Consider the following 24,533-nt stretch of genomic DNA (forward strand, 5'->3'; position numbering starts at 1 on the left):
ATGATGAAAACCTAACTAAAAGTAACGAATAAAAATACACCCAGTAGAAATTACAACACTCATTGCTCTTAAACTAAAGGCAGTGAATGATTAAGCTCACACTGTATTTTGACCTTGGGAGGAGGGAAATTTATTGACCTTTAATATTTCATATCAGACAAAGGGTGTTTGCATTCACTTTCTAACATTCTAATACACTAAATAGTAAGTAATAGGCTGACATAATTCTGTAAAATCAACACATTCTGTGGTAAAGATTAGAACAGATTGGTGTCCTACCTTCTTCCAATGATGAAGCCAAAGACCATGAACACCAAAATGATGGTCCCTGCCACAGCCACCACGGCAATTATAATAACAGGATTCTGTTCACTGGAGACGGCTGTCGCTGGAAAGAGAGAAAATAGGCTCAGAAACACTCAACACCATGTAAGAACTTGAGAGGGTAAACAAAATCTTATGAATAGGAGATATCTATGCTTTTTAATTCACCTCTAATTTTAAATAAATGTATTATATTGTAATAATATAATTAATATAATATAATATATTAAATAAATGCTTATTTTTTGCATTTTAAGGGCATGGTAAGGACAATACTTTCATCTATTTTATATTCCTCAGCTATAAAAGACACTTGTAAAATGCCTTATCTAATAGCTATCCCCTGCTTAGTTGTTGAAAACTTAGTTATGAAACAACAGACAGAAATCTTTGATCTATAATCGTTATTAGATCTTCATTTTTTTTTCCCCAGCAAGGTATTCGATCTCTGTGTCTCTTTTTCTGATATGTGAAAAAGGAAACAAAACATATACTCTGTATTTTTCAAAGCCTCTTAAGTGCTTTATCTGGCATATTATCAATATAAAGTAAAAATCATCATGGAATCATAGTAAATCATCCTGATTTTGTAATGCACCATAATTCAGGAAAAAGATGAGCAGAAGTATTTGTACTAGTTTGACAAAGTATGCTATACACATATTTGAGAGTTTAAGATTACAGAGGAGGTAGGCTATTTACAAAAGAGCAAACTTCCTGCAAGTACTTTAAAAAACATTTTAGCATTATCTAATTGCAGATACTTCCTGTAGAAGGCTAAGTGATTCTTCTATGCTTATTAGGACAAGCCCAGTTGGACCTTTCTGGGAGTCTCTTTGGGAGCAGTATGTGCTTATATGTCCTTTAAAGCAGGCCCTGATTCTGATTCTTCATCAAGTCACATGGCCTTCTCACTTCCATTTTTCCAAATTAGTAAAGTTCTACTTATATGATAATTCATAACTGTCATATTTTCCCCAGAGTATTATATTTTCAATACCAGTACAGATTTCATAAAACAATCAAAGGAGTGTAAAAACAGTGAGAATGTGTAGTCCAACAAATGATCCGGTTGCAAATATCATTTAATATACAATGTCAAACTAATATAGTTTGCTTATTGCTGAAACAATCAACAGGTGTAATCTTTAATATAAGGCAGGATGGAAAATACTACTCCTTGGTGGTGGCAAGGGACTGGGTCTCCAGGGCAGTACATTATACGTAGGCAGAGTATGTCTTGCTATAATAGGCAGCATAGAGTTTTTTCTGATTGGGCCCTTCTCTATTTATCTATGTTTTCCTCTTGACAACTCATTTCTTAATTTTGTATACCTATGCTAAGCTAACTGTAGATAGAGCTTATATCGAAAAACAGTGAAGTAGCTCCAGTGTAATAGTTTCTGAACAAAGGTATATACACTCCCTAATTCAGCACCTGCTGATTTGCAGCCTGAGGGAATTACACAACGGGGGGAGGGTGGGAAAAAGAAAACTTTTAGGCTTCAATTTCTGAATTGCAGCCTATTATTATTCGACAACAAAAAAAGATTTCAAGTTTTTTTTTTTTTTTTGGTTTGGTTTGATTATTTTAAATTTTATCTGTCTTTATATATATATATATATATAAAATCTCTCTCTCTATATATATATTTCTGTCTATATATATTTCTACATATATATCTAGATATCAAGAGAGAGAAAAAAGAACAGAGTAGTTCTGTTCTTAAGGGAGGAAAATATTATACATGTATGTGTAGAAATTGTTTCCATTCAATCGATGTGTCCCATGGGTCTAATTCTTTGCTTGTCTTAGGCTCAGTTCTGCCTTAGCATCAGAAACAGAACTCCAGTGAGGAAACAGAACTCCAGTGAGAAAACTGAACTCAGGTGAATGATGATTAGAATTTGTGAATATTTATACATTTTTATATATAGTTAGGGTCACACTTTAATCTTTCCACAGTCAACCTTTATGGTTAATATTTTCATCTCTTTCATGGGTAATAAATTTTAAAAGTAATTTGTAAGTGCCATAATCATCACATCACGGTTTTAAAATTGTAAAAACAGTAGTATTGACTCTGAAGAGATGGGGATTTTAGGATATATGTGCAATGGAATAATCTGTTTAATTTCCCTCTTCAAACACTGCTCAAAGGACCTCAGGTGGCATGTTCATTTTTTCCCTCCTTCCAAGCACAGTGAATCACTGTTTCCTGACACTCTGATAGGATTGGGTCATGCACTCCAATGCTTAATTGTATGGCAGAATTTGTATACAAGTCTCTCTCCTTCACTGTACTTTAAACAGAGCATAATTGTATTGTGTGCCTCTCCGCAACCCTAATTCTTAGCGCAGTACCTTGTGCTAAGTCAGCAGTTCTCAAAGGGTGGTCTGGAAACCTGAGGGTCCCTCAAGAGCTTTCCGGGGGATCTGCAGGGTCAAAAGTATTTTCTATGATATGATGTTATTTGCCTTTTCTCACTCTCATATGCTCACAGGTGCATAGTTGAGTTTTTCCAGAAGTTACATGACATGTGAAAACATCATTACTCTCATGGCTAATGAAATGTGTGTTTGTGTGTTTTAAAGTTTTCTCAGTTTTAATTTCTAATGGTGAATATTGATAGATATAATCCAAATAATCAAAATCTCTTTGGAGATCCTCAGTATTTTTTTAATAGAACAAAAGCTTGAGAATGGCTGTGCTAAATAATAAAAGCTGACTTGAGACTTTCTGTGTGTACTCTGTGTACATTAACATAGGTAATACTAAGAATACCATTGAGTTAGATACGACTATGCTAGCAATTAGGGTACATGAGCTCATGCAAAGTCTCACAACTGGATGTGGAAGAACTGAGATGTGAAACCGGGAATATGTCTCCTAGCACCGACTGATAGTGGCAATCTGTTCCATGTTGATGACTGTGAGGTCTTCATTCCCTGCTTATTTACTGAGTGCCTTCTATGTGTCAAGTACTGATAGTAGGAACTGGCGAGACAATAGCAAGGAAGACATATGGATCGTTCCTTCATCAACTTTACAATCCAGTGGAAAATAATAGTGTGATGATAAAAATCGCTAATTCTTTCTAATGCAAAAATCTAGTTTTAACATTCACTTCATGTGATCATTCGGGTTTACTACTGCATCTTACTCTCTTTGAATCTTAGTTGCTTAATTTTTTAAATAATGAAAATGACATCTATGAATCTCAGGAATCAATAAAAAATAGTTTGGCCCAATATTCTCAATTTACGAAGTCAGCACAATGCACAAATTCATTTTGAAAGTTTTCAAACTTAGAGGTTTAACTGATAAAAATGATTAGGTAAATGTGAGATAACTAATTAATGTGTAAAACAAGTTTAAGCTATTCATTAGAATATGATAAAACATCATTTAAGGTGTTTTATTATATGAGAAATCACAAAGTAATGTCATGAGATCAGTCTAAATTGAAAACTACCAGGACACATCTGATTCAAGACCACTCAAATGTTCAAATGTTGAAATCTTAATGTAAAACGCTTTAATTTTTTGTGGCCATTGATCTTAGATGTTCTCATTTTTAATCTTAGATACTCCATTTTAAAAAGATAATAAAGAATAATGGTGTTAAGTTTATCACACAAAATCATGTGAAATCTTTTCAATTGATGTTTCTGTGTCCATAATTCTATATAAATGATTTATATTTCAAATTTATTTCAATGTATGTTTTATTATTTGAGGTTCTGAGAGTTACTGCTTAATTTAACAACACAGCAAAATATTTTGAAAGAAGAATACGGTTAGCAAACTTAACGAGCATTTGCGGATCAAAGAATATTTGCTCATTTTAAAAGAGCTATAAAAATATTTTTCTGAAGTCAAAATAACCAATAAAAATTGTACTGATTTAGTTTACTTAAAAACTTTTTATTAAAAATTGAGGAAAGAAAAATCACATAATATCTTTTAATCCATCTTTGTTTAGAATTATGTGGGAAGACTACACTGGTAAGAGGACAGGATAACAGCTGGGTAAACCCTGTGCCTGGGCAGTAACATCAGGAGAAATCAAGAACTCCAAAATACAGAAACGCACCCTGATTCCTCAGCTAATGGAAGAACAACCAGCATAGCACTCAAGCTGGGACACACATACATCTGCTTATTTGTGGTTCACTATAGAGACATGCGTTGTTGTTATGTTCTGTGGAATTACAAAACAAACAAAATGATAAAGGGGATTCAAGATACTGGTGATGTTCAATTTTTAGGCTGAATGGTTGATACAGAGATAATCATTTAATTATTATTCTTAATATTTCACATATACTTTGAATATATTCTCTAGGATGCTTGAAATATTTTATAAAAGATGAAAGGGATGATAAAAATAAATACAACTTTTAAGATCTTCTTTATGAACTGCAATTTTTGAAATCATTGCTAAAAAATCAAGTAGCTTAAATTAACACAGATTTTTATAGATCATCTTTCCCTGGCCCACCCTGTGTATATATCCTGGCTTCATTTTGGGGTTTCTGTGAAGGAGCACCTTTGATGGACACAACCAGAGTAATATGGCTTTGGGTTCTACAAAAACAGCTTGTGTCAATACACAATTGAACAAATCCTGTTTCTATTTCTGGCTTCATCTTTTCCAAAAAAAACCACCAAAAACCAAAAAACAAAAACCCAGTGTGAATTAAAGAGACTGATATAAATGATGAGATTCTAACACCGAGAAACAAAACAGCGAATTTTAAATTGTTATTCTGTATAACCTTTACAAAGTACATAATTATGCATATATATTCACCTTTAAATATAAAAATAATCTTGAACCAAATTATCGCCCTCAATATTGGAAATAATATGACAGTTATAGAGAATAAGAATCCAAACCAGAGGCGGTAATTACCTTCAAACATTTTACCTGTAGCTTCCTCTAGGGTAGCAACATCAAGTCTGGGGCTGTAATTTCCATAACCAGCAGCAGTAAAAGCCCGAATCTGGAAAACATACACTGTTCCTGGCTTCAGGTTATTAATGGAAGCTGAAGTGGACTTGGTTTTTACTGTTGAATAGGTCCGTTCCCTTTGATCCTAGAAACAATATATTCAGGGAATATTTAATTGTAATTGCAACCAGGCAATCTGACAGCCAATTCTTGCAATTTATTTCAATTTGCTGCATTGTTTTTATAAAGGTCTACATTGTACCCCATGGAATATTGTAACATTGAGTTGTTTCTAAGATAATATAAAGTGGAAATGTGAACACATGCCTTTGTTCTATAAATTTCAAAGAGAAATAATTTTGTTAAACCATTTATATGTTTTGAGCTTTTGCTTTGTTGGTAGGGGCACAGTGGCAAGAACTATTTAGCCATAAATATAATCAAATGTCCTATTGACCAAAACCCGGGTACGCTTGTAAAATCTATGGCTTAGTAGAAGTCTTCTCTTCATAATGTAGTCTTTTAATACTTTTCCTGAATGTTATTCAGCAAGCAAAAGGCTATATGCAAAAAATGAAGAAAAGTATTAAATCAAGAAATTTAGCTAATAACCACTACCATACTGACATATCAATTGCTTTCATTAAAAACTACATTTCTCACAGGATAAAACCACTTTTACAAAACAGTATTTAATAGAATATTTTAAATTAAAACTATCAATATAAAAGTTAAAGTACTGTATAATTTATGGTTTGGCAATATTTTAAACATCTCTTAGTTCAATTTTCCTCATTTTTCATGAAAACTGAGGCTTGCAGAGTTTAAAAATGTGTTTATCATATTATATATGATATGACTAAGTATGAAATAATTATAAAAATTCAAGAATATAAAAACCTCCATCAAAACAATATCCAAATGAATAAAAATTTAAAGCTTAATTGATACGACTCTAATGGGCTTTTTATTAAAAAAGCTATAAAAACTACCCATCAAAATACACAATTTTAGACAGTTTCTTATTTGTTCTATAATAAATAGTGGTGCTCAACTATGACAATAAAACTATTCATTAAAATCTGAAAATGTCAGTCTGGTTGTTTGATTTGCCTTCACACCGGTATTTGCAAAAGTTTAAATAAATCTATACTTAAACTGTATTTAGCGAAGCTGATTTGTGATTGTCTTAATTATAATCATTTATAAAAATGATTGTTGATATTATAAATATATACTTATCTCAAATAAAAGAACAAGGCATAACTGATATTAGATGACATAATATCTAGAGATCACATGCTTACATATGTTACAATGCAATATATTATTCTGTTCTAATAATTGCCTAATTTGTAAGTTCAGCAAATGTGGATACATTCTGTTTTTGTCATGCAAAATAGAAAAGAAAATATTTGAACAAATTTAATCCAGACTATGGATGTGCAAAATATTTCCTTGCACTGTGAGAAACTTTACTCTCATTTACCCCCTACCATATTTTTAAAATGTATTTCATTGCTTTTGAAATCTGATAAAATTCCAGAAGGGACTGACTATAAACTCTTAAGAGCTCACTGGAAAACAGACATAACAAAACCAACAGTAAAAATAAGGATTCCCTCAGAAACACATTTGATGGGGCAAGAAATGTATTTCCTGGTACAAAAATAAGGTATTTAAAATGTAACTTTGGCATTGGAAGTCATGAATTCATAATGAAAATAATAAGCAAAAATATTGTAAACTTAATCTAAACATTGAAACTAATCTTAAACTGTTTTTTCTTCAAAGGGAAAAAATGTATCTATTGCCAATGCGCTGTATGCATTTAAATTAATCAATCAAGTCAATTCAGCCTCCAAGATTTTCCAAAGCTTGGCTCCTATTTTGAAATTCTGTCTAAATGGTTAAAATGGCTATGTATATATATTACAGCACTTTAGCTAACTTACTGAAGTCAATAAGTAACCCTTGTATTAATAACATTAATATTAATTACTAATATTAATATTAGTAAGAGTAATGGTTTCTGTGTTTCAAACCTTGAACCAGGTCTTTCTGTGAAGTGGAGTCTATATAATAATTTGTAAACAGGGTCCCCACCCTCCTCCAGATGGGTCAGAAATAAAGGCACTCATACATTCAATTATATCACTATTTACTAAAATTCAGCCATTATGAAGGAACTAAAGGGCAGCATTTGGGTTTTAGCCATCCTATTTTTCATGGAGAAAGGAATGTGAAGAAGTGGTAGATATGATTAGTATGAAATAGGTAGAATAAATTTCAGGAGGAATTTAAAGGAGCGGGATATCATCATTTGATTCTGAAATTTGGAGAAACTACATTATATTACGGAAAATATTTTTATTTGTTCAAATTACTAAATTATTTGAGGCCACCATCATTATCAATGAAACCACATAAAATAAAGACATCATTAAAGGCCCAAGCTGAGATCCTAAAAGAACCATTTTTCAAAAAATGCGTTGGGCTGCGTGGTCCTATGGTACTAACACATTCTATATCTAATTATTATATCAAAAATTGAACAAATATACTACTAATGGGATATTCTCCTTTGTGTAACCCAGAAACTTAATACACAGAAATCATAATTATAATGATGAGCCTGAGATGCAAGAGGACGGTTATTAAAAATGGCTAAAATTAACTCTGAATTTCAAAACAGCTCCAAATAGTTGGCATAATGACCAAGTTTAGTCTACAGTGCAGTAGGATGACATGAGATACATCGGCTGCACATTTCAGCTGTTCTTAGCACTTACTTTCTCGTAATACTTGATTTCATATTCGGTGATGACTCCATTGGGATGCTCTGGTTCCTGCCAGGAAAGCTCGACACTCCGCTGCAGCACCCTCTCCTTCATCACTCCGCTCACTTGCGAGGGAGCTGTTTGGACAAGACATGTCAATAAACAATGAGAAAATTCACTGGATGCCTCAAATCAAATGTCACAACTGATCAGTCCCATGCTGTGCCAGTTTCATTAAGGTAAAAGAAAGCACCTTTTCATAGCTCACAATTCAGAAGCTAATGAATATTCAAACAGGACCTTATTACTGTTCATAAACCTTAATAGAAATTTAAATTAAAGTGCAAACAGCAGAAGATAGCATTGTTCAAGTTAGTGAAAAATGGAAATGATGGGGCTGAGAATGACAATTAAGCAAATGAATGCTAATTAAGGCTACAAAATATGATTTCAGATTAATCTCCAGTGATAAACTAAGTCCAAATATTTACTTCACATGCAGTGGCAATACACTTTTTAAAAGAAAAAATAGTTTAATACTGTGTAAGAAAAAATTATAGAAATGGCTACTTTAGTCTTCAATTAAAGGGATCACACTTTTTAAAAATGTTTTTAGGTTTTAACTGTGTGTGTGTGTGTTTGTGCGTGTGTGTGTGTGTGTGTGTGTGTATTACCAAAGAATTCCAATTAACCTTGGGATAAATTTTTTACACTTCATTAGGTCAAGATGCAAGAGAACGCTAAAGCTGCCGCTATTTAAATGTGTGTGAACACACCCACACACACACACATACAGACTCTTGCACATGTAATTTCTGTCTATGTAACCTAGGTTTCAAGCTTTGATAGAAGCAATTCAAGCTACAATTTTGCTCTTTCTATATAGATAATAATATGCTTAGAATCCTTTCATTCTCATTAGTGGCATATATTCTTTTTGGTAGCTAAGACTGTGGAATGTAGCAAACTAATTTGCTCTGTCTAATTTGCTCGGTAATGATTAACTAGTTGTCTTCTCTGTCTAAATGAGTAGCTGCACTGGCTTGGCTGAATTTCAGTGGGGTCATTATGTTTCATGTATCATGCTCTATCTCATTCTGTAAAATATTTTCAGGCTGTTAATTTAATTTTCAGATGTCCAAAATTGTTAATAATCCTGCTGACAGAAAAGCAATTATATGGGGCCAAAGCTGTTTAAGCAAGCTTCAGATGTTTATCCCTTTGACTTTATTTTGTTACTTCTACTTCTTAATATTTGCTCATATCAATGTCTAGGAAAAACATTTTTCACTTCTTTCTGGCGTGGCGATTTTGAGGGAAGGACATGGAAGATGCATGATTCCCATTTCCTCTCAGATTACTAACAGAAGCGTAACTAGGGCAGATTAAGTGGAACAACTTTCCCTTTAGGGGGATTGCAGCTGAAGTACTCAGCAGACTGTGTTTACAGACTAAATGCGTTTCTGATATGTTTCCAATGAAACAAATTTCTAATAAGAAATCCTATTTTTGCCATGACTTTTAAAACCTGAATCTATGCAGCGGAGAAGCATTTGTTTCTAAAGTGATTTGTCTCTCCATCCAGAACATGCTTAGCATATTTCAGTCGCCTGAGATGTTCAAGAGGCTGCGTCCTCAAGCCATAGCCTGGGGAAACAGAAACCCCAACGAATTTTGAGGTGAGCTTCTACTTAGCAAATAATTTCCAATAGTCTAATTTGCTTAAAATCATTCAGAAAAATCTGTATTTAAACTTTAGTAAAAAAATAGAATGCAGCACAGATAAGAATACTGCAGTAGCTAATACACTGAATTACTCAGTGAGGCTGCTGGTCTCTGATCAGGGTTTATGATATGTGTGCCATTTGGAAATACATTTGCTGGAAACAGGTAGAGAGCTAGGAGGTGCCAGTAGGCCTCTTTCAAACAACACACCTAGCTTAATGTGATTTTCAGTGTAAAGCAAACTATACGACACTTTGCTTAGTCTTTATCCTAAAAAGTAAGGTGAAGAGACACTGAATTCTCCAGGGTATGGAGGAGACGTGGGGTATAGATGTACCTCATTTAGTTTCTGACACGTCGCAGCAAAATCTAAGTATAGAACGAGATTTGATTTCTGCAAGTTACACACTAAAATTATATTCATTATTTCATCCTGGAAAAGAACTTTTACCAATAAAATTATGGTAATTTGGGGGTTGGGAGAAAAAGATGTCAAAAATACATTTGTAATATATGGTATTTTAAAACCCATATCACACCACTAATAGTGACTTTTCCCTCTTTTGTACAAGGAGCCACATCTATAAATGACTATACTCCTGATTTTCTGGATATATCCTTTTTAAAAATGCGTCCCCTGCTGATACAATATAGAGTCACACATTTAAGAGGGTCAGAGCTAGAAGTACTAACACATCGCCTTTGAGAATAGGCAAAATGCAAGATAGGAAATATCTTTGTCTTATGTCCTTCAAATGCAACATTTTGGTACAGGAGAATTGATAATATTTTCCCTTGAGTTTCAATATCTTTGGCATAAGGATCTATACCTTATAAACAAAAACATCTCTAAGCAAGTGGATTCTAACAGAGTCATTATTTTCAGATAAACTTCTATGTAAAAGTAAAATTGAAGTGGCATAAGGTTCTTTAATCTTAAGACATAATGATTTCTATGCTTAATATAGTTGATTTAAATTAATCATATTGTAACAATTTCACCAATACGCTCACTGTTACACCAAAATACCCAATTAACTACAATCTGAAGTTAATTTTGAAAAGAAATGTCTACAAGTAAATTATATACATACTTAAAACCCAATTAGGTGTTGTGATATTTAAATTATAATTTTTGTAATTAGCAAAGTCATACAAAATCTACTGTAATGGGAATTGATGTGAAGCTAATAAATAGTAAAACAATAATAAATTTCCTAAATTGGAAAATGCAGGAAAACAAATACCACATAGAGAGGAGCTTTTAAATATAAAATTTTAAAGGTTTTTTTGTTTTTTTTTTAAAGATTTTATTTGACAGAGACACAGTGAGAGAGGGAACACAAGCAAGGGGAGTGGGAGAGGGAGAAGCAGGCTTCCCACTGAGCAGGGAGCCCGACTCGGGGCTCGATCCCAAGACCCTGGAATCACGACCTGAGCCGAAGGCAGATGCTTAACAACTGAGCCACACAGGTGCCCCTTTAATAGGTTCCTAACAAATGATTAACAGATTCATTTCTCACCTAAGTTTCTAGCGATATTCAAATATAAGAATTAATTTCAACAGAAGAAACACATGGAAGATTTTCACGACTTATCGGGGACATATACAGAGTCTCTGCAATTGACAGTGAAAGACAATCTTAGAAAATTCGGAAAATGGTTTCTGTGGTTCAAGTGGAAAATCTTAACAGCATAAGAACAAAGTTGATGAAATTGATGCAAAAGGAAATCAGAAATCTAATAACAGATCAAAAGGTAAAATCTGTAGGCTGCAATTATTAGTAAAAGGCTTTGAATTTAAAAATAATCAGTAAGAATGGTGGGTTTATGTACAGACTTGAACCAATCAACAATTTACAGATTTTGAGCTTCAAGCACTGGTGTAAGATTTTTGATCTTAATCAATTTCTTTTTTTTTTTTTTAGATTTTATTTATTTGACAGAGAGAGACGAAGCGAGAGAGGGAACACAAGCAGGGGAGTGGGAGAGGAAGAAGCAGGCTTCCCACTGAGCAGGGAGCCCGATGTGGGACTGGATCCCAGGACTCTGGGATCATGACCTGAGCCGAAGGCAGACGCTTAACGACTGAGCCACCCAGGCGCCCCTTCATCAATTTCTAATTAAAATCCAAGTATAGCAGATATATTTAAATTACAAGATGGAAAATATTCATCAATCTCCATTTTTTTCCCACTAAAATATTAAATTTACCTACAGGTATGGAAAAATTTCCCAGCATGAAGTGGAGGGAAAAGACAATTTAAAAACACTGCATTATTAGGTGAATGGCCCTCTAAAGATGTCCATAGTCTAATTTCTGGAACATGTGAATATGCAACATTACATGGCAAAAGGGACACTGCAGATATAATTAAGGTTATAGACTTTACAATAAAGATATTATCCTGGATCTTTGCCAGTGGGCCCAATCTAATCATGTCAGCCCTTAGGAGCAGAGAAATTTCTCCAGCCAGGGTCAGAGAAATGCTATAGAAGAAGGAGCCAGGGAGATCTGAAACATGAGAGGAAATCAACCTGCCATTGCTGGAGGGGCCACATGGGATACATGAGAAGATATAGGGCTTTTAGGATCGTAGATTTTAGGATCAGAGACTGGCCCTGGTTGACAGAGGAAGGGAAGTGGAGGCCAGAGTTCTGCAAGTACAAAAGCCCCAAATTCTGACAACATGAATGGACTTGGACATGCTTCCCCAGAGCCTCGAGATAAGAGGCCAGCCCCACTGCACTCAGACTTCTGACCCATAGAACTCGAAGAAAATAAATGGGTGTTGCTTTAAGGTTTCTGTGGTAGTTTTTTTTATGGTAGCAAGAGAAAGTTAATACACATAGTAAAAAAACAAAAAAAAAAAATAGACTTACTGGCATTTTAATGAAGTCTATGAAAAAAATAGATAAAATAGGATAGTTTAATAGTGTGATCCGTCAGACTTTACGTTGAAATAGCATGGAGTCAAGGAATTTTGATCTTAATTAGGACTCAGAATGCAGTATCTTATAGGAAAAAAATCTCCAATACACATTTGGAAGAAAGATGTGTGTGTGTGTTTGTAATAGAACTTCAATGAAGCTCATGAATTTGATTTTGGATTTAAAAAGTAATTTATTTATACTAGTCATTATTTTTGCTACAGTTAAGTGTTCTCACTGAATTTCAATAAAGAATGGTGAGTGAAAAAATAGTATTTGTATTTCTAAACAATACAATGAGGTAAGATGAGTCAACAAGCATGAAATGACCTTTCACCATGCATTTCAAATTGTTAAATCTATTGACAGTTGTTAGATTTCCATTAAGTAAATACAAAAAGTAAAAATGAAATTTTTAGAACATAGTTAAATGCAAATCTGACAATAATAGAGTAATAGTCTTTACTTAATGCTTTATTTGCTATCCAGTACAGAATTCATTTTTTTTTAAAAGATTTTATTTATTTATGTGAGAGGGAGAGAGAGAGAGGGGGAGAGAACAAGCAGGCAGAGTTGCAGGCAGAGGGAGAGGGAGAAGCAGGCTTCCTGCTGAGCAGGGAGCCCGATGTGGGGCTTGATCCCAGGACCCTGGGATCATGACCTGAGCCGAAGGCAGACACTTAACCAACTGAGCCACCCAGGCATCCCTGGAATGCATTTTTAACAATCCGTGAAATAACAAATATGTGTATTCTTAGGAGCTTAGCATTTTATAATGCAACTTTTAGCTTTCTTACTCTTCCCCACAGATGTTTCATTTTTACACTACAGGACAAATGTATAAAAATATATAGAAATTTACTTCAAGAACAAACACTAGGCCATAAGTAGACATGATCCAGTTGAGTATCATGTAACTTATCAATTTCATTTTTAGGGTATGTTAGAATACATAAAAATTCTAACATGTGAGGCACCTGGGTGGCTCAGTCGGTTAAGCATCCGACTCTTGGTTTTGGCTCAGATCATGATCTCAGGGTCCTGAAATTGAGTGTCCCTGTGGGGCTCCACGCTCAGTGGGGTGTCCGCTTTAGGATGTTCTCCCTCTGCCCCTCCCCCCACTCATGCATGTGCTCTATCTCTCTCTAATAAATAAATAAATCTTTTAAAAAAGTTCTAACACGTGATTTCACTAACTTTAACTTGCTAGGTATGAAAAAAACAGGGTCACTAATAATATTATGAGCAATAAATACAAAATTTTATATGAAAGAAAAAGTGCAGGGACTAAGGGCAATTGAGTCTGCAGCAATTATGAACAATTCATTTGCAACAGATGTCTGTCAAATTATTTTTGGTTGGATAGAAGCATGATCTGTGCCTAAAACAGACAAGTCTCATTCTGTAAGTAGTTGAAAAAAATCAGTGGAAAAAGAATTGATCTTTTTCAAAATTAAACTACATACTTTGCATTGCTACCTATTTAACACACCCATTAGGATGATGATGTTTTATTCAAAATGTAAGATATACAATATAATAAGATATATCACAGAAGAGATTTCTAAATAAATTTAAAAACAATTATTAAAAAGACAACTTCAGTAAGAGCTAAAAATAAGATCTGAAAGTTCTCTGAAAAAGTGAATATGATGTTGAACCTAACAGCACAGGAAAAGAAAGCACCCCGGATTGTAATCCAAGTCAAGTATATATGTAAGTCATGTCAATACATTTCCAGTAGAGTGATAAAATACATGACCGGAACAACAAAAGTCACTTCTCCACTCTTTGAATAACTAAGAATGGCTTTTTTCTTTAAAGCAATAGTCACAACATCTTTGTAAAAATGATCTGACAAAACATTTTGCTGAGAATAAAATTTTCTTCTCTGTTATCATCTGATGATTAAGAACCAATTGTTTGCATGTTTAATTAATTACCATAGGAGTTAGCACTTCCTGGCAGAATCTCTATGTAAAATGCCATAACGGCAAGGAGGTAAGGGTTGTGGAGAAAGCTACTGTGGCTATTGGTCCTAAACATATATTGGAACTCCTGCTAACTTCCAAAATGTTAACTGATGAGCCGTTAATTTGTAATTTTCGTATAATTACAATGTAATTGTAATTCTCAATGTAAATAAAATGAAATATTATATAACCAGGAGGTATAAAATAGGCAGCTTCCCAAAACTAGCTATACTATTCAAGCCAGTCATACCTACAAAGGAGTAACTAAATGATCACCTAATACAACAATTCAGAGAGGTTAAGGGACCCTTGATATTAAGTCATACATTTCATCTATCTTTTTAATCAATAGGATATGCTACTTTTTACCACAGATCTTCCCTCAACTTACGATGGGGTTATGGCCAGATAAACCCATCTAAGTTGAAAATATTCTAAGTTGAAAATGCGTTAAATACATCTAACCTACCAAACATCATAGCTTAGCCTAGGCCACCTTAAACATGCTCAGAACACTTAGATTAGACTACACTTGAGCAAAATCATCTAACACAAAGCCTATTCTATAATAAGGTACTGAGCATCTCATCTAGTTTATTGAATACTGTACCGAAAGTGAAAAACACAATGGTTGTAAGCATATCAGCTGTTCACCCTTGGATTGTGTGGCTAAATGGGAGCTGCAGCTCAGGGCTGCTGAGCAGTATCACAAGAGAGGATCATACCACATATCACTAGCCCAGGAACAGATCAAAATTCAGAATTCGAAGTACTGTTTCTAGTAAATATGTATCACAGTTGCGCCCTTGTAAAGTTAAAAAATTGTAAGTCGAACCCATTGCAAATTGGGGACCACGTTCTATTTAACATATATATGTTTGGCATTTATTACATGCGGGGCACTGTGGCATTTCTATAAATCCTTACAGTTGGCAATATTCATATATATAATCTTCTTTATATAATAATATATATGTATATGATCTTTTTCCTTCTGTACTACAGCCCTGTGAAGTAGGTACTGTTCCATTTTATTGGTGAAGAAGCTCAGGGTTACAGAAATTAAGTGGCATCTGCTCAGGGGGCAGATTTTAGATTGAATCCCATGTTTTTAAGTTCTACTTCCCATCTGTTTTCAACTACAGCATGATAATTCCAGGCGAGAGCAGACACTAGAAGGAGGAAAGCTGAGCAGTCATTCATTCATTTAACATTTGTTAAGAATTCCCGATGTGCCATAATGATGAAGAGACCCTGAGGGATCTGCTCAATACAATAGTCCTAGAACCTGCAGATATCAGAAGAGGTCAAACTGAGTAGAGATTTTTTTTAATTACGTTTTTTTCAAAAGGGCAAATTCATGTATATGCTACAAAATTCAAAAGGTGTAAGACTCCCTCCTCATCTGGTCCCATGTCACAAAGTTACCCTTCTCTAAAGCAACCACTCTTAGCAGTTTCTTTGAAATCTTTCCAGAAATAGTCTAGGTGTGTACAAGTATATGCATTTTTTACACGAATGGCATTATTCTCATAGCACAGTTCAAACCCTTGATGTTTTCTCTTATACTTCATTTAAAAAATTGCATTATTAAACACATGCGGATCTGCATAGCTCTTTCATCAGCTGTGTTTATTATACTATGATGTACTTGACCAGGCCTTTATCAGTAAGCATGGGCCTTTCCCATTTTTTTCTCTTGTATATTATGACACAATGAAACTGCTGGTAAAACAGTATTTAATATGAATCTTCTAAGGAGAATATAATATTTCAGAGCAGTCTAGCGCTTGCCAGTGAAAAAAGGTGAGTGAAGTTATTTGGACTGAATAGGCAAAATGTGGCCATTGTTAAAACTCATTTAGAGTCATTGCTTCATAAAAGGAAATGAGTAATAAATAAATTTATTATCACTTAAATGTTTAAGACGGTACCACTCTAAGTGCAGACTGGCTACTCCAAGTGCAGCTGCAAGTCAGTGGCCTATGTAGAGGTGAGGAATTTGTGTCAAATGTACATCTATGGCAGCAAGTACTTTTTTGTTATTGCTCAGCTGACATCTTTTACTTAGCAAAACTTTCCTGATGAAAGAAGCATTTCTTTTTCTTTGCAGGCTCCTTGGTGATTTTCTTTCTGGGGCAAGCCACTTATCATATATTAGCATTCTGAGTAGCAGTGTCTTTTAAAAGAATTCTAGCATTAGTCTTAAGTATCCTTCACTGTTACACTAAAATGCCCAGAAGGTAAGATCACTCTAACAACATTGTTATTGATTTCTGATGAGAGTTTCATTCATTTATAAATTCAACATAAAATTTTTCATGACTTCATATAGTATAAACAAATAATTGAATGGGCCACAAAGATGATGAGGCCAAAGTTGTCACTTTCAAGGAGATTTAAATGTAGAAAATGAGTTAAAATGTGAATATGTACATTTTGAATGCACAAGTAAATATAATAGCCTAGATGAGATGTGAACCAAGTGCCAGTAAATTCTTGGGAGGCAGTTAAGAGCAAGCCACACAAAACTTTCTCTGTTTCAAAAAAAAAAAATCATTTCTAATTCACTACTTGGTATAACTACATATTAAACTAATTATCAAGAATGTTGCCGTCAAGTCTATAATCTGCAAGAGATAACTTTATATTAACTAAATAACAACAGAGCCAGATTCAAGACTGAGCCTATGATTTCTCTCTAGTGGCCTCCACCAATAAGTCACAACTTATTGAATCATTCTGCTTCAGCTAATACAGAATTATTACTCTTTTTCCCTAAAATACTATTTCCCTGTTGACAGTACTACACGATGTAACATTTAGTTATTTTGTAGTTTTTGAAAATCTCCCCTGCTACTCTGATGTTCCTTGGAGGCAGGAAACTTAGAGAAGCAGTAGAGTGTAGGAGTGTAGGGCATGGCCCCCGTGAACTAGTCTACTGGATTTGTTCACAGGTTCCATTGTTTATTTGCAAATTGTGCAACCTTGAGCAAGGAACTGAACCCCCCTGTGCCTCAGCTTTCTCGGCTTTCAAATAGCTATAATTAGATTGCATACTTCAAAAATAGAATTGTTCTAGAAATTTCGTATACAGATACATACTAAATACTGAAGACCATTCCTGGCACATGCTAAGAACTCAAAACAAAATATTATGTATTATTATCCTATACTTTTTTGTCTGTATTGGATTTATGGATGCCTGGGACTCATTTCAGAATACTCTAAGGTCAGAGTCAGGCATCAGTATTTTTCAAAGGCTTCTCAGATGAAGCTAATGTACAGCTGAGTTTGAGAACAATTCTTTTGCAGCTTTGGGAGGAACATAAATTGTCATTTCAAGGTGGGGTTCCAGTGCTCTCCATAATAAATGCTGACAACAGTTACATTTTTAAAAATTATCTTGAGAATTTTTATTCAATCTCTAAAATTTAGAAACGACCAATTTCTATAATTTATACTATTTTATATGTACCAGCTAGACAGAAAGACATTAATGTTAAGTCATTTGGAAGGGATATATCCTTAAAAAAATGAAATAACTATCAAACCAGGAAAGAGACCAACAATAAGCATTTTTTAAAAAATATTGTAATACATATTGAATTGAGAGCAAAATACAGGTGAAGCAAACCTCTTCTCTATTTTGGGTGGTAAGAAAGCAAATATTTTGAAGGATAGTTTTTAAAAACCACCATCACACGTTCTATCAGGTAATCTGGCTCCATCTCTAATTTTCTAGGAATCCATAGATAGCTAAAGACTATGTTATTTATTATTTATTTATTTATCAGACATTCAAATAATCACTTTATTTGCATACTTACTGTCATACTTATATGTCATATTTACTTTACAATAGCTATGCAAAGTGCATATTATTTTCCCATTTTGTAGTTGAGGAAGTTGAGGCTTGGACAGTTTAAACAAATTCCCTAGGATGCCACAGTAAGTAGCAGAATTAAGATTCAAAATCAGTCTATTCTGGTTTAGGAAAATATGTTGCTCTCACATTACAGTGCAGAGCTTTTATTCATCTTTTTCTTTATCTACACTGAAATTCTTTCCCTGTCTAAATTCTTTCTATTTACATCTGCCTCAAACATGTAAATATTTACTTCTCCAAATCCAAATTAACTTATTTTTCTGTCAACATCTTAAAGACTACGTTATTTATAAGGCCAACAATGTGACTACGGCCCACAACCAGACCTTTTTTAATAATTAAAATGAACCCTTAAATAGAATAAGAGATATGTGTGGGTGTATAAATATATATACACACACACATTTGTTAATGACCAAAACCTCCCTTACATGTCATCAAAATAATATTTTCAGTTGTGTACATTTTCATTGGTCTTAGAACATGTTTTATTATAAATGAAGAGAGAATTGTGTTGTATTTCAATCACAACAATATTGTAATACCAGTTGACAATTTTTGAAACGTTAATTTAGTCCAAATGCTTATGTTGTGAATATCTTTAATTATAATATTCATAACTATCTACATTCTTTATAACATGAATATCTTATTAATTGATTTTAAATAGACTGTTTAAATTATTTTATTTGATTTTTGTATTCGATTACTCTATATTGCCTTACAATATGTACATGACTATAACCCCTTATTTAGATAAGTTTAATTTATACACTATTACATATATCATGAAATCACATGAATATTCTTAAGTTATGTAATAATATATACTAATATTTTATACACGTATACATAGGTGTAAATTTGTGGCTAAGCAAGCTCATTAATTCCTCCCCTAAATATCTACACGATGTTTAAAATATTGTTCAGTATATCATAACAATATTCTGGAAATACACAGATTATTTTTCAGAAGTAATGCATGTATTTAAACATGTAGGTTGTTTACAAAGAGGAACATTGTCAATAAGAAGAATATTAAAGAAAGAGGAGACATGAGTTTTGCCTTAAAGCAGTGTGTTTGTTATATACTTTCAGAAAACATCATATTTTCCATTAGAACAAAACTTGCATTCCTGACTGCCACTGTGTGCTTGCTATGTGAGTCCACTGCATTCAGAGCTCATGAGTTCCTCCCCCAAATCCTCTTCCAGGATACCACTATTTTTCATTATTGTAAAATCAATACAATGTATTGCTACCAAAATCTTTAAAAAATTAATAAAAGAGAATAACAATTGAGTGTTCATTGCATATGATGATAGTTTCATAAAAATGTTTCACATGTGAGTGTTTGTATGTATGAATGTACCAAAGTAAAGATATACAGTATGCCTCTGTAAATTACTATTAATAAATATATTAAACTTATTTTGAAAGCCACTTCATTATATGATACATAATTGAGGGTGAATCCACTTATAGAATGATATACATGTGTTTAAAGTCATACAATACAAAACCTAAGGCAGCAAATATAAGATTGACAGTTCCATATTATGCCATTCTTTTACTCTATCTCAATGTTTTTGATAATGATTGAAGAGAATGACCAATTCCATTATACTCTGGCTGCTATCGATTTCATACTTTTTTACTTTTTCTTTTTATTCTCTCTCCTCTGTATCTTCTACTCTGGTATGAATTGTTTTTTACTCTATTTTTCTCTAGGCTTAAAATTCGTATGTATCCAAACCATCCTACTTTCTAAAATATTATCTAACCATTTTATTTTTTGCAGAAGTTGTTCCCCATTTGTGGTTTTGTTCATTTTATTTATTTATTTATTTTTACATTTTTCCCCCATATCATCACTCTGGTGGTGTTACTCACAATTAATTTTGATTTTAATTTTAATCCCATTCTATTATAAGTTGAATTATTCAAGAAGGAAAGAAAGAAGGAAAGGGAAAGGAAGGAAGAAGCTCAGGATAAGGAAGAGGAGAAGATGGGGCGCCTGACTGGCTCAGTCGGTTAAGCGACTGCCTTCGGCTCAGGTCATGATCCTGGAGTCCCTGGATCGAGCCCCGCATCGGGCTACCTGCTCAGCGGGGAGTCTGCTTCTCCCTCTGACCCTCCCCCCTCTCATGTGCTCTCTCTCTCTCTCATTCTGTCTCAAATAAATAAATAAAATCTTTAAAAAAAAAAAGGCAGAAGAGAAGAAAAAGAATAAACCTGAAGTATCTCAAAACTCACTGAAACTACTTCATTTAAATTGTGTTAAGTGTAAAATGTTATCATCTCAATTTCTCTAGGTATTCTGAACAAATTTTCTCTCCAATGTGCATAAATTTAACAAATTCATATTGCTTGATAATAAGTTCTCAATACCAGTCGTGATTTATTAGTTGACTTCAGGAATTTATTATAACTGAAGCACTTCGTTTAATGGAATCTGCTAACTACATTTCAACTAGCATTGCAGCTTGTATTTTAAAGTCGCTGTTTCACAGTGTATAAGCCACTGCCTAGGAAGTTAGGCATAAATGAAAACTTCATTAAATTCCCTAAACCTGTATGATGCCAATGGTGCAATGTGGCATTAATTTACTAAATAATATTTTAGTTTCAAGAGAAAATTAATGGAGTTTACCCCAGTGGCCAATTTATACCCAAAGAGTCACTTCTATGCACTGGGAAAATCTAGCTTATAATGAATAGTTCTATGCAGGGAGAGTTACAGATTCATGAATGTTTGGTTCCAAAAGTTAATTTGAGGTTTAGATGTTTGTAATTTGGACTTCATTTTTCATAGATACAATATTATACATAGCATTTTGGCTGCCAAGTTAGCACACAAACACATATTTGACCCCAAATACTGTACACTGGTTCAGAAAAGGAGTTAAACAATCCAGTTTTAATACTAGGAGCTAGTATTAAACAGAAAAACCAATAAAATGATTACAATGTGTTTGTAATTACTACTGAACAAGGCGCTCCATACGAGAATTAAGATCTTCCCAAATCCTCCTAAAATTCTGAGGTCTCTTAGCCAGAGATAGAGACTGATCAACTTCTGCTTGCCTTCTGCTTCTCTCCTCCTCTTGCCACCTACGGAGTTTTTACTTTATTCCTACACAGTATCCAGCCACCAAGAAATAACCATGTCAGTAACTAACTAGAACATAAATACAATTACGTAAACATCTTCACTTTTACCTTTTATCAGTTAGAGCAGGGGGTCAGTGGCCATGAGCCAAATCTGGCTAGTCAACTGTTTTTACAAATAAATAATTGGAACATAGATGCATCTATCTGTTTATATATAGTCTCTGGCTGTTCTTGTGCTAAAATATCAAAGATGAGGAATTGCAACAGAGAAAATATGGCCTGTAAAATGTAAAATACTTTTTATCTATCCAGGACTTTTCAGAAAAAGTTTGTGTACCCCTGACTTGGAGTCTGTTTGGCTGCAAGTAGGGAAAAAAAAAAAAATGTATTCTGCAGATGGGCAGTTTGCAGTATTTTGTTCAGTGGCTGCAGGATTTAAAGATGATACTTGTGTCCTTTCCCTCATGACTGCAATAGGACGCTGTTGCTGTTCCTACAGCTCGCACATCCACAGTGCTGGCACACAATAAAAAGGCAATGTGGAATGCTCATTATCTAAATAAGGAAAGCCAAACTTCCCCAGCAAGCTCTAGCAATCTTCTGTTTATGTCTCATTCATCCCATTCCCTAGACTGGAAATGGATTTTTTTTAGAATTTAAGCTGGGTGTCCTGCTGCCCTAAAAAATAGCAATAATGAAAAGAAAGAAGTTGATTTTAAAGAGGAAAGTGCAGTGTCTGCCACCCTCATCTTCCCCATAGCAGAGGAGAGGGAGATAATTCCCTTGATTCCCACCCCTCTCCCCAACCTCCTCAATGAATGTCTCTTCTGACCATAGAACAGTAAGGACAAAAGGAAGTCATTCAGATTCCTAAACGAAGGGACTAGCTCACGTAAATCTGTGTAACGAGTAAAGTTATGTAAACGAGGACTTGGCGAGATATTTACGACACCACTAGGTTTTTATCCGTCATGGAGAAGAGTGAGGTGGGAAATTGTTTGGCTGCATCAGGGAGTGATTTTCAGGTAAGGTTTTTCCCTATAGACAAGAGAGTTGTAGGAAACATGAGCAGGGCAACAGCAGGTCTGAAAAGGTTGTATCAGGTGATTTAAACATTTACTAGACAGCATGAATATTTATGTTAGCTAACATAAATACAGAACTTTTTATAAGAATATCTTTCAATGACATTATTTCATTTAACCATTTTAAACTTGAGAAATTCCTATGTGAAAAAGAGGGGCTCACATTGACGCATAGTACTAGCAAGGAACCGCCATCCATATTTTAGGCGTTTAGTATGCTAAGTAAATGAATAAATTTATTATGCTACAAATGACCCACTCTTTTTTATATAACCAACCTCTTCCTCACATGAGATTTTTCCTGGCAGATTTTACATCAACTCAACTTTCTCCCATGAAGATAAAATTATTTCTCAAGCTTACGTTCCCTTTCCTCAGCAGATGGAAGAGAGACTTCTCCCCATTACACACAAATATGTCAAAAAAAGTTGTCTAGGTTCTCTTTCTCCATTTCTTCAACTTCCATTCATGCACCAGCCTTCTCCAGTCTCGTTTCAGTCCACCTCATTCTATCCAGTGAGCTGCCTGCCAATAAGGCCACCAATGCCCTCATCTATCCACACTATAGTACTGTTCTCAGTCCTCATCTTTCTTGGATTCTTGGTAACAATAATATTATTAATCTTTCTCTCCTTTTCTCCTCAGCTTCCATGACATACTCCTCTAGCTTTTCTGTGTAGCTAATTCTTCTATTTGTCCTTTGCAAGCCTCTTCTCCTCAAAATAGTCAAATTTCCTCAAGGTTGCATAAGATGAAGCTCATTTTCATTAGTCATTAAGGAAATGCAAATTAGGACCACATTAAGATATCACTTGATACCCACGAGAATGGCTACAATCAAAAGGTGGATGATAACAAGTGTTGATAAGGATGTGGAAAAACTAACTCTTATACATTGTTGGTGGAAATGCAAAATGGAGCAGCTACTTTCGAAAAGCAGTTTGGTAATTTTTAAAGAGTTAAATATAAAGTTACCATATGGCCCAGTAATTCCACTCTTATCTGTCTACTCAGGAGAAAACAAAGGTGTACATGAATTCTTAAACCTGACTGTCCACAACAGCATTATTCATATAGCAAAAAAAATGGAAACAACCAAAAGGTCCATCAACTGATGAACAGATAAAATAGAATATATACAAGGGAATGGTATTAATCTGTAAAAATGAATGGTCCTGCCAAATGGGACAACTTGGATGAACCGCAAAAAACATTATGCTAATGAAAAATTCCAGATGTGTAAGACCCACATTGTATGATTCTATTACATGAAATGTTTAGAAAGATGATCTTATATAGACACAAAATAGATTAGTATTTGGCTGGGTCTACAGGGTAGGAATGAAGAGTGACTATAAATGGGCATGGTGGCTCTTACTGGGGGTAACAGAAGTGTTTTATGGATTATGGTGATGGTTACACACCTCTGTAAATTTACTAAAAATCACTGAATTATACAGTTGAAGCATATGAATTTTATTGTATGCAAATTTTATCTAATGAAAGCTGTTAAAAATTGGCTTTTCATGACTTCTAGAATAAGAACCAAACTTCTTTTTTTTTTTTTAAAGATTTTATTTATTTATTTGAGAGAGAGAGAATGAGAGAGAGCACATGAGAGGGGGGAGGGTCAGAGGGAGAAGCAGACTCCCTGCCGAGCAGGGAGCCCGATGCGGGACTCGATCCAGGGACTCCAGGATCATGACCTGAGCCGAAGGCAGTTGCTTAACCAACTGAGCCACCCAGGCGCCCA

At 34.1% G+C, this 24,533-nt stretch overlaps 1 protein-coding gene across 5 annotated transcripts in view; it reads right to left on the reverse strand.

Annotated features, from left to right (window-relative positions):
- EPHA7 (EPH receptor A7) overlaps window positions 1–24,533 on the reverse strand; it is a 165,343-nt gene that overhangs the window by 23,299 nt on the left and 117,511 nt on the right. For 3 of the 5 annotated variants that reach the window (XM_006727562.2, XM_006727563.3, XM_031030221.2), the window contains exons 6-8: window positions 8,076–8,200; window positions 5,245–5,428; window positions 280–388 (exon numbers count right to left, since the gene is read on the reverse strand). In XM_006727562.2, the coding sequence (XP_006727625.2) occupies window positions 280–388; window positions 5,245–5,428; window positions 8,076–8,200 (418 nt within the window). The remainder of the gene's footprint in view (window positions 1–279; window positions 389–5,244; window positions 5,429–8,075; window positions 8,201–24,533) is intronic. The other 2 variants (XM_081828671.1, XM_006727564.2) reach the window with 1 other exon arrangement.

Source organism: Leptonychotes weddellii, chromosome 8 (genome assembly GCF_054177405.1).
Source record: "Leptonychotes weddellii isolate Sample4059 chromosome 8, ASM5417740v2, whole genome shotgun sequence".
Taxonomy (NCBI): Eukaryota; Metazoa; Chordata; class Mammalia; order Carnivora; family Phocidae; genus Leptonychotes; species Leptonychotes weddellii.